Below are 10,410 nucleotides of genomic sequence, written 5' to 3'. Positions count from 1 at the left end.
GGAATTGTTAAAAGAAATTTATATGAAAAATAAAACAACCACTCATACATTGTAGAAGTGCGGCATCAATAGGATAATAAGTAATGTAAAATTATCACTACAGTGGAGTGTTAATAGGTGTATAATATAGTGCTAATAGCAAATTATATTATGAGAGAAAAAATGTATGGACCGAGAGTTTCATACATTGTTGTTGTATGATTCATCATTCATATTTAATTATTATTGACTCTTCAAAAAAGGTAATATAAATGAATGATGGATAATGTATTGATTGTATATAAATTTTTATATTAATAGTATATAGATATTACACTATTGTATTATTCTTCAATTTTTAAGAAGGTTCAAAAACGGTAGTTTTTAAAACCACAATAAAAATAAGAAAATGAGAAAAGTAAAAATGACATATTGAAGTATCAATAGCCCCACATACTACGAAATTATAATAATCATAGGCGAAATGATCAAAAAAGACTTAGAAATCATTATTTAAATATAATTTATACTAAAACATATGATATCGTTCGATCTATGTAATCAACTTCACCTAATAAAATAAAGGGTTCATTCAATCCATGTAATCTACTTCACCAATTACAAGTTACTAGTTAGGCATCTAACATTTGAATGTAGTTATAACTTACAACAGTCAACCACCTTATCAGTCTAGCATAGTAAAGTGTTTTTTATCTAAATGTTGGTTGGAAGGTGAACTAACAAAGATTAGTAAGACTCTTTGGATATCCAAAAGTTGAGTTGAAAGTTGAAACCAAACAAACCATACATGTAGGACATGTGTCCATTACATATCTCTATATAAGACCAAGCATTGTCCTTTAACTTTTCATCATATTTGCTCATCATATTCCATATTTTCCCTTTCTTCATTCTTGCAATCCATTGAAGCATGGCATCAAACAAATTCTCCATACCATCTTTCCTCATTGCTCTTGCCTTCTTAAGCATGAGTTTCACCTTAGAAGCTCGTCATCTTTTGCAAACAAATGCACCAAATTTCCCAAACATTCCAACTTTGCTTAAACCAACAACATTGCCACCTTTGCCTTCAATTACAACATTGCCTCAGGGCACTTTGCCTCCACTTCCTAGTATCCCTACTATTCCAACAATCCCAAAGCTTAACTTCCCTCCATTACCATCAACTTCATTGCCCAACATTCCCTCAATCCCAACCACTATCCCTTCCTTCCCATCCTTTTCGCCGCCACCTTCATCCTCTAGCCCTTAAAAACTTTCACTAGCTAGCCTCCGACCTGGTATCTTTGCCGAAGTAAAAAGGGGTGACCCAGTGCATGATGCTTCTATCTAGTGGAGGTATCTCTCCCAAAGTCATCCATTCAACGTGTTGTTGTTATAGAGCGGTCGATTGCAGTGAATTTGGATTCTGTTACCATTTTGTCTTTGTGTTTGTGTGTCCTACAATGTATTTTCTTTCCAGTTCATGAGTTTATTGCTATTTCATATACTTTTTGCTTATACTGTATCAGTACATTTATACAGCTATGATCTTTTCTTATCATAAACTCTTCTAACATCCTAACTAGCATCCAATTATGTTTGCACCACAGAGAGAACTATTTTATTTGAGCCCTTGGGTTCTCACTTCTCAGCTTTTGGCTTAGTTCAAAGCAATTTTGTTTTCTTATCAGTAAAGACAGAAGTAAATATCTCAGCTTTTAGCCATTAACTCATGTTTGGGTTGTTTTGTAACTTGCATTATTGAGTAAATAACTTTAAGAGTAAATAACTCCCTAAAACAAAGAAGTTTAGTCCCTAGACTTCAAAATGGAGCAAAAAAACACCCTAAGCTTTGGTTTAAGTGTAAATCAGTCCAAGGCCTTAACATTTAAGGGCAGTTTTAGTATTCTACTTATCATCTTCTTCAATGATATATACTTGCAATTGCAGAAACAAATGAAACTCAATCATGGTTTCTCAAATAACATCAAGTACAAGGTTTTAAATAACACTTCAACGGTTTTAGAAAAATTTGACGTTTCAGATAATTATAGACATTTGTGGTTGATGTGACCGCAATTACAATGCAGTTTTAACAACTTCCAAAACCTTAACATATGAATGGATGTGGAACTAAATTTAAAACCTTAACCAAGTACTATTCAAGAAACTCTTGAAATTTTGCACTCTCTTCCGTTAAATGAGTTAATAAATACCATGGGAAAGCAAATGGAGCAAAGAAAACGACCAACATAACTTTTTGGGTTGACATAATAGCAAAAATGCTCACGTCTCCTTAATAATAAGAATTTGCTGATTTTTGCTAAATGATGCATTCATTCTTTTCTTTGGGTCATACATTTAGTATAATTCATTATAACTTAAAAGAATTTCATTATTCAAAAAACTTCAAGAATCCTGTTGCGTTTCTTATGTTTCTGCACAAATATATAAATTATTAAAGGAATAAGATGATCAGTATAATAGCAAAAGTAACCTTGAATTTTTAGGCCATGGACAGATTTACACCCAAACCAAAGTTTATGGTGCTTTTTACACAATTTTAAAGTTTAGGGACCAAATTATCAAGTTCAAAGGTATATTTTTGGAGTTTAAGGACATAATGCCTTTCAAAACAGTAAAAGAAAAAGCTCTTTACCTAAAATAAGAAGTTATAAAGCTAAAGTTGTATGAACCAGACATAAACCTACCAGGCTTGCAACTTGTGAGATTCAAACACAGTACCTAGAATACCCCTGTCATGAAATGCACTCTACCATAAACCCACATGTTCCTGTACAGAAATGTCCTAAAATTTATAGCTAAAAAGTATTATTAATCTACCAAATAGGTTATTTACCACTAGTGTTTATTCTTTCTCTAGGCTATCCAGTTCAACCACTTGACCCAGAGTGAATACAGACCAAAATTTTGAGGGCAAAATAACCACAAATACATTTATGACAGGGAATGCAATCATGTAAATCATCTTATCTGACAGTGATTATTGAAGAAATACAGTACATAGACTTGCAACAATATTCTTACCACAGACAATATCTTCTTGAAAGAAAGACTGGGATTTTGTCAGCTAAGACTTTCAGTTAGCCAACATTTGAAGACCAAACAAATCCTACTTGGGATTATTCTTATCAAGAACAGATAAAGTTTGGCTCAGAATATCAACTGCTTGCTCAATCTCCTGCTCGGTTATGATTAATGGTGGAACAATCCTGACAATATTTCCTTTTCCAGCAGTTAATACTAGAAGGCCAGAATTACGGCATGCATCTACCACAGGAGAAGCTGGCATGTCTAAATCGATTCCTATAATTAGCCCAAATCCACGAATTTCTTTGACATGGTGGTTTCCTCCCAACTTCTGTTTTAGTAGTTCTTTGAAGTACAGACCTTTTTCAGCTACAGCAGACAGGAAAGCAGGTTTAGATATTTTCTCCAGAACAGCAAGAGCAGCGCTACAAACAAGAGGATTTCCTGCAAAAGTGCTTCCATGGTCGCCATAATTTATAGCAGAAGCAACTCTCTCAGTAACAAGGACAGCTCCAATAGGTAAACCTCCAGCAAGAGGCTTGGCAAGTGTCATAATATCAGGGAAAACGCCATAAGCCTCATGAGCCCAGAGAAATCCTGTACGACCTAAACCGCATTGAACCTACATAATCACAAAGAAGATATGCCTAAAAAAGCTAACCAATTTAAACAATTACATATATATGAGACCCAAAAACAATCAAAAGTATCCTCATTCAACTGAAAAAGGACGTAAAAGAAAATGTCACATTTGTATCTCTACCTCTGTTATATATGCAAAAAAAAATCTAAAATTAACTAACTGGAGATAATGCATGCGTTGACTACTATAGAAGTACAATTACATATCAATATTAGATAGTTATACCTCATCAAACACAAGAAGCGCCCCAGCATCATCACAAGCACTCCGCAGAGACTGTAGAAATTCTTTTGTAGCACTATATATTCCTCCTTCTCCTTGGATGGGTTCAACAAATACTGCAGCAATCTTTCCCTGTCGAATTAATTCTACTGCGGCTTCTGCATTTCCATACTCTAAAAAGGTCACTCCAGGCATAACAGGTTCAAAAGGTGTTCTGTACTGCACTTTACTTGTCAAAGCAAGTGCACCCAGGGTTCTCCCATGGAAGCAATTGCTAAAGGCTATGAACTCGGTAGCTGGCACTTTCCCGTTGGTACTAGTGTGTTTCTGATACTTTCTTGAAAATTTAATTGCTGCTTCATTTGCTTCAGTTCCAGAATTCGAGAAAAATACACGATCCGCAAAAGAAGAAGTTACCAAACGCTTTGCAAGTTCCACCTGCATCATTGCCAACTAATTATAGATGCAGATAAAAAGGTGAAATGCAACCATGAGCGGACACAGCAAACAGCTACAAGATAGGAACTCAGGGATTAATGTGACAGCTATTGAGAATTAGACAACCTAAAGTCTTACATAGCACGATTGGGTAAACAACTTAGTTAAGCACCTTTTCAATAAGCTCGTATTACATTATAGCTTATGCCACTCAATAAGCCATTCACATTTGGAGGCACACTTTGAAAAGCGCTTATAAAAATTAAGGCATTTGAATGTCTACACAAGCACTTGTCATAATCCATAAAAATGAAAATTTTAATACTTAAACCATGGTCAAAATTAACTTTATGAACTTAAATTTAAAATCATATATATAATGAAACAATGATTAAATTTTTCATAAATAACACTCACCAGTAATACTACCGTGATTAAAAATTAGCAATAAATATTGTATATCATAAAGCCAAAATTTAAAATCAACTTTATGATTTTAAATTAAAAAATAATATCATATATAACATGAAATTCTGATTACAAATTTAGACAAAAAATTCACCACTCACCTGCAACACTAAAATGATAGGTGTCAAAATGGGATAGAATAAAAGGTCCAAATCACCGCACAGGACTATAGTTTTAAGGTACAACCTCTATAAATTTAAAAAATAGAAACAAAGCTACATAATTCTAGACATCAGGTTTCTAATTGTGTCTCTGACTCACTCTATTTGCCTAACTCTTTCTTCATTTTGGCTCCTTCCATGTGACATCTCCAGGTCTAGTTTCATGTACATCAGCAGCATTGTACTCTAAACCCAAATTATTCATCCACTATATGATTCCCTCTTATGAAATTGTGAAAAGTCATACACTCATACCCAAGCAGCAATGACATGAGGCATAGATTTTAATGGGAAAGGAGACGTATCGCATAGTATCTATATCCAGATTTACAAAACACATTATAAATTTAGGATGGTCTATATAATGAAAATACATTACTAGTTCATAAAATGAAAATTTGTATAAATAAAGGATGAATATGATTAGGTGAGAAATAAACTAGCAGGATAGTTTATATAAAGCAAAAAATTATGGAACCCAGCTTCCGGAAATCTGTATACATATCAAGCAGAGATCACACAAAAGATCAAGGTCAAGGGAAAATATGAGTCCTATCTAAGATAGAAAGTAAAAAGCTCTAGTTGCTACACAGGAAAGCAATAGATTAATCTTGAATCCCATGAACAAACCAGTAAAATGGTTTACTTAAATCCTAAATCACTCTAATAACCTACCACCCTCAAATTCTAACTATTTAAAGCTCTTCCTCTGCCATCAAGAAGGACCAATTCGACAATCAATATTGCTTTTCTTATCAACCTTTCTTTTTTACTTTTACGCAACCCTGTGAAATAATTGGGATGTAGCATGTCTATCTCTAACCCATAAAATCAATCTTGTCTCCAACTAGATTCCTCCCTAACCAGAAGTTTATCAAGATTAAATCTAGTATTAACTTCTACTTCCTAGACACAAAATCTCTGAAAGGCTAGTTAGGGGAGAATCTAGTTGGAAATAAAAGACACTGGAGGTAACCAACAGTTACCGTCTATCTTCAACGGTTACCCTGCACAAATCAACAAAGCCAAAAACAATGCAAAAAGCAAGGAACTTTGAATTATTTACAACAACAAAAACTAACCCAACGTGCTTCTAAGAAGACAAATTTCCTTAATTCAAAATAACCACAAAATTTTTACAAGGAACTTTGAATTATTTACAAACCAAAAACTAACAAAACATGCTTCTAAGACAAAATTCCTTAATTCAACCAAATCACAAAAATAACAACACTTGACTCCAAAATGTGAAACATAACTAAAAATTAAAACACAACAAAACATGAAAAAAAAATCCAAATTAGAAAGACATAAATAATCATCATGAACAAACCTGAGGAACAGAGTGAAAAACATTGCTAACATGAGTAAGTATAGCAGCTTGATCCACAACAGCTTTCAACCAATCAGAATCACCATGACCAAGTGCATTAACAGCAATTCCAGCACATAAATCCAAATACTCTTTCCCTTCAACATCATAAACTTTACAACCTTCTCCTTTTTCAAGCACCACTGGTGCCCTTGCATATGTTCCTACCAAGTATCTTCCTTCATCTTCAATAACCTCTTTACTCTTCTTCCCTAACTCATTAACTGCTGAAATTCCAACATTGGGTGATTTTACATCAACACTGTGACATGTAATTGTTCTTGTTGTTCTGAAAAACACTTTTTGTGTGTCTGTGTTGAACAATCGATTAGGGTTGAGGTTGTTGTATGAGAATTTGAGAGATGAATTGTTCAGACAAATGTTAGAGGAACTCATTTCACGGAATTTGTGTGAATCGCACTTCACTACTACTGTGTCTGATTTTGGGGAAGAAAACTAGGGTTTATGATATCCTATGTTGGAGTCAAATCGATCTAAGGTGCGATTAATGAGACTCGAGCATTGATACGCATTTACCATCTAACCGCAGTACAAGTATGAATTTTTGGTATTTCTAAATGTATTTACTTACGAGGTTATCTCCCAATAAATATTGTAATCAGGAATTGAATTATTAATTTTTTGATTATCTTATATAATACATTCTCTGTAAGTATAAGTATGGTTCTTATAACAAATGAGGGGTTGTGGAATCTAAACTTTTGGTTTTTATATTAATTTTCTCTTTTTTGTATAAATCACGTGGGGAGTATGAGTAGAGCAAATTTACTTATGTAGTGTAGTTTGACTACAAATTTATCATAATAGTGTAGATTTTGAACTTATTATGAAAGTAGTATGCTTTTTCATAAATTGGGAACCTCATGCACGATTTCAGTAATTTTTTTCTCTTGGGCCCACCTAACTCGACAACAAGGGAGAAGTTTTATTTTTTTAAGATTTCCTATGGAAATCGTCCATGGCATTAGCGTTTTCTATATATATATATATATAAATCATTTACAAGGTAGGAGTTTTATGGTTAGGATTTTTTTAAGATCTCATCTGGAAATCGTCTATGGCAATGGCGTTTTCTATATATATATATAAATTGTCAATGATGTTGGCGTTTTACATCTATAGGTTTTAGGGTTTAACCCTAATTATTTATAACTCGTCACTGAAGAATGACTTTTCAAATACGAGTTTTTATTTTATTTTTGGTGTTTCTCTCCTAACACTATATAATCATCCAACACTTCCATCTTATTCTCCTAAAAACTTGTATGTTATGAAGCTTCTTCTCCTAAAGGCATTTCTGTTAAAACTTTTTCCGGCCATCTTTTATACTTATCTCAGAGGTTTTCCTCTCATATAGATTGATACTTGCGTAGAGGTTAGTAGCGTTTTTATATTTTATGTAGCGTAGTATATTTAATTTTAAATTTTTCTAATATTATTATTTTGTTTATTATAGATGGTTATTCTAAGAGACATTGTTAGCGATTTTAGTGATGAAGAAGACATTGAAATATGTAGTGATGAGGAGGAGGTCGATGTTGGTTCATCTTCTAGGATGACATATAGTTCTCCATCATCATTTTTTCGTAACAAAAATTCCGAAGTTGGTCATGATTTTGGTCACACAAGTGATTTAATGAATAATAATAACAATGATTTATTTGTTGAGATGCAATTTGAATCTAAAGAAGGCACAATACATGCTATTAGAGAATTTCATATTCAAAATTCATTTGATTATGTTGTTGATGAGTCTATGAGAGTGCAAAGCGTCAAGGATTGCATTAGCAACGTTTTCCTATGTTTTGATGAAGACAAGGAATTAGTTAAAGCTTGAAGATGGCTCAACAATCAACATGTTGAAGGCTCAAGTGGTATCTTATTAGACTTATGTTATAATTCTTTATTATCTTCTTAGAAGTCTAAGATGCTTGCCATAGATATTGAGTCTAGGTTAGGTAAACCTAAGTGTGAGTCTCACAAAACTTAATAAAGTAATCAATCCATTAAAATGAGACATCATCTAGAAAGATATGATAATTAGGTTCATGCATTTATATACATTGATTTTATGCATTAAAGGTATTATATTTTGGAAATCATGTATTGCATGAGCATATAATATATAAGTAGTTTACCATTTAATCATGTATTAAAAATACATTGGTTATAACCCCATGGCTTAATCAATTAACGTGTATGTTTTTCTCCTGTTTCAACATCATAACTGAAAAACCATTTTTAGGGCAAAATCTGTTTTGTATAAATACTGGCTAATTGTAGAAACGGCGATGTGAAAAAATGAGAGAAAAACACAAGAGAAAAGAGATAGATCATCATTGTTAAAATCTATTAGAAAGTGTTGAATTAGGAGAAAGATTAGATCATGCTAGGGCTTTAGTTTTCATATTCATATTGCATGATTCTTTCAAAAGTTTTCTTGCATCATTCTTGTATTTTCTTGAAAGAAAAAGAGATAGTTTGTTTTGATTGCATATTTTCATAAACCTCGTGCATGAACATTCATATTAGACTAGGACGTCTTGTGAGTTGTTGCTTAGGTTTTAGGCTTTCATTCTTATTGTAATATCCGAGTATTAAGTACTCATTAGTAACTCAAAGCTTTGTATTCAAGGGTTTGGAAAATCCTAGCTGCGGTTAGGTAAGGTGTTCTTCACACAAAGACTTGGAGGTCTTGGGATAAAGAGCGATACCTTGGCTGGGGCCGAATCGCGTAAGAAAGGTTTTCTTGGGAAGCGGTTTTGGGAAAGGTCAAACCAAGGGTGACGAAGTTCTTTGGGTTCCAAGAAGGGAGCGTTCAAGTTTTGTATTTGGAAGCGTGTATGTAACGTACATTGTGTTTCATAGTGAAGAAGGAAAATCTCCCAGATCAGAGGGGAGGACTGGATGTAATTTTGCAGTGGACAGCAAAATGAACCAGGATAAAATCTCTCTGCAATCTTTTCTATCATTTTCTCTTTTATATTTCAAGATGTTTTAATGCGAGTTTGGAGCTAATATTTTGCATACTTGTTCCTTGCTATGTTCTTGTTAATCTTGCACAAAAGTATCTGTTGTATATCTATTTGTGTGTTTGTTAATAACTGTTCAAGTTACTGTTCTGATCATTCTGTTTCTGTTACTGGTTAATCGATTATGAATAGTGCTTAATCGATTAAATTGACATTTTTCAGCAAGTGTGCAAAAACCCAAAAAGTGGAACTTGAGCTCCGTTACACCCATTCAACGCCCCCTTCTAGGTCTATTTCGCCACTGATACCTAACAAGTGATATCAGAGCTAGTATGTGTACTAGCTCAACCGCATCCGCGTGATCCGAAAAGGACTACATATGGGCTATAATAACCCATTTGGCGGTGATGGCGCATCCATTAATCGCCCTCCCATATTCAGTGGAGAAGGTTATGCCTATTGGAAGGTTCGCATGAGAATCTATATCGAGGCAATAGACATGGACATTTGAGAATCCGTTGTCAATGTCCATACATTCCACTTCATATGGTGGATGGCGAGTTTAAAGAAAAGCCTAAAGGCTTATGGACAAATATTGTGAAAAGAAAGGTATCTTATGACGAATTCTTTAGAGTCTCGCAGTGCCTTTATGCAAAAGAAATGTGGGATACTTTACAAGTTACCCACGAAGGCACGAGTGAAGTTAAGCGCACTAGACTAAATGCGCTTACGTATGAGTATGAGTTATTTCGCATGCTTCGTAATGAATCTATGTGTAATATGCAAAAACGTTTTACTCATGTTGTAAATCATTTGGTCGCTCTTGATAAAACTTTTACTAATGTTGATTTGTCTAATAAAGTTTTGCGTTGTCTTGATAGGAAATGGCAATCAAAGGTAACCGCAATAATGGAATCAAAGAACTTAGACAACATGCCATTAGTTACTCTTTTTGGGAAACTCCAAGAACATGAAATGGAGTTAGGGCGTTTGACTTTGAATGAAGAATCAGACAAGAACAGAATCACACTCAAAGCTACAAGATTTCAAGAAGATCAAGAAAGTGAGGATTCTAGTTCA

At 33.7% G+C, this 10,410-nt stretch overlaps 2 protein-coding genes across 2 annotated transcripts; one reads left to right on the top strand and one right to left on the bottom strand.

The window, feature by feature from the left end:
* Window positions 713-1,652, top strand: LOC109352500 (verprolin-like). Its single transcript, XM_019594505.1, has one exon. The coding sequence runs from the start codon at window positions 911-913 to the stop codon at window positions 1,250-1,252; it is 342 nt and encodes a 113-aa protein (XP_019450050.1). The 5' UTR covers window positions 713-910; the 3' UTR covers window positions 1,253-1,652.
* Window positions 2,916-6,856, bottom strand: LOC109352498 (acetylornithine aminotransferase, chloroplastic/mitochondrial). Its single transcript, XM_019594504.1, has 3 exons — window positions 6,299-6,856; window positions 3,902-4,336; window positions 2,916-3,655 (listed from the first exon to the last, which is right to left on the bottom strand). The coding sequence occupies exons 1-3, from the start codon at window positions 6,731-6,733 to the stop codon at window positions 3,116-3,118; spliced, it is 1,410 nt and encodes a 469-aa protein (XP_019450049.1). The 5' UTR covers window positions 6,734-6,856; the 3' UTR covers window positions 2,916-3,115.

The sequence above is a fragment of the Lupinus angustifolius genome, chromosome LG07 (assembly GCF_001865875.1).
Source record: "Lupinus angustifolius cultivar Tanjil chromosome LG07, LupAngTanjil_v1.0, whole genome shotgun sequence".
In the NCBI taxonomy this organism is placed as follows: domain Eukaryota; kingdom Viridiplantae; phylum Streptophyta; class Magnoliopsida; order Fabales; family Fabaceae; genus Lupinus; species Lupinus angustifolius.
The sequence above is the reverse complement of the archived record's forward strand: the minus strand, read 5'-3'. Positions and strand labels throughout refer to the sequence as shown.

Excerpts from the sequence above, each read along its gene's own strand:
- LOC109352500 (XM_019594505.1), top strand. The coding sequence starts at position 911 with ATGGCATCAAACAAATTCTCCATACCATCTTTCCTCATTGCTCTTGCC.
- LOC109352498 (XM_019594504.1), bottom strand. The coding sequence starts at position 6,733 with ATGAGTTCCTCTAACATTTGTCTGAACAATTCATCTCTCAAATTCTCA. Across the intron at positions 4,337-6,298 it reads TTTTTCACTCTGTTCCTCAG|GTGGAACTTGCAAAGCGTTT; the intron begins GTTTGTTCATGA and ends GCAATGATGCAG. Across the intron at positions 3,656-3,901 it reads CGCTTCTTGTGTTTGATGAG|GTTCAATGCGGTTTAGGTCG; the intron begins GTATAACTATCT and ends GTGATTATGTAG.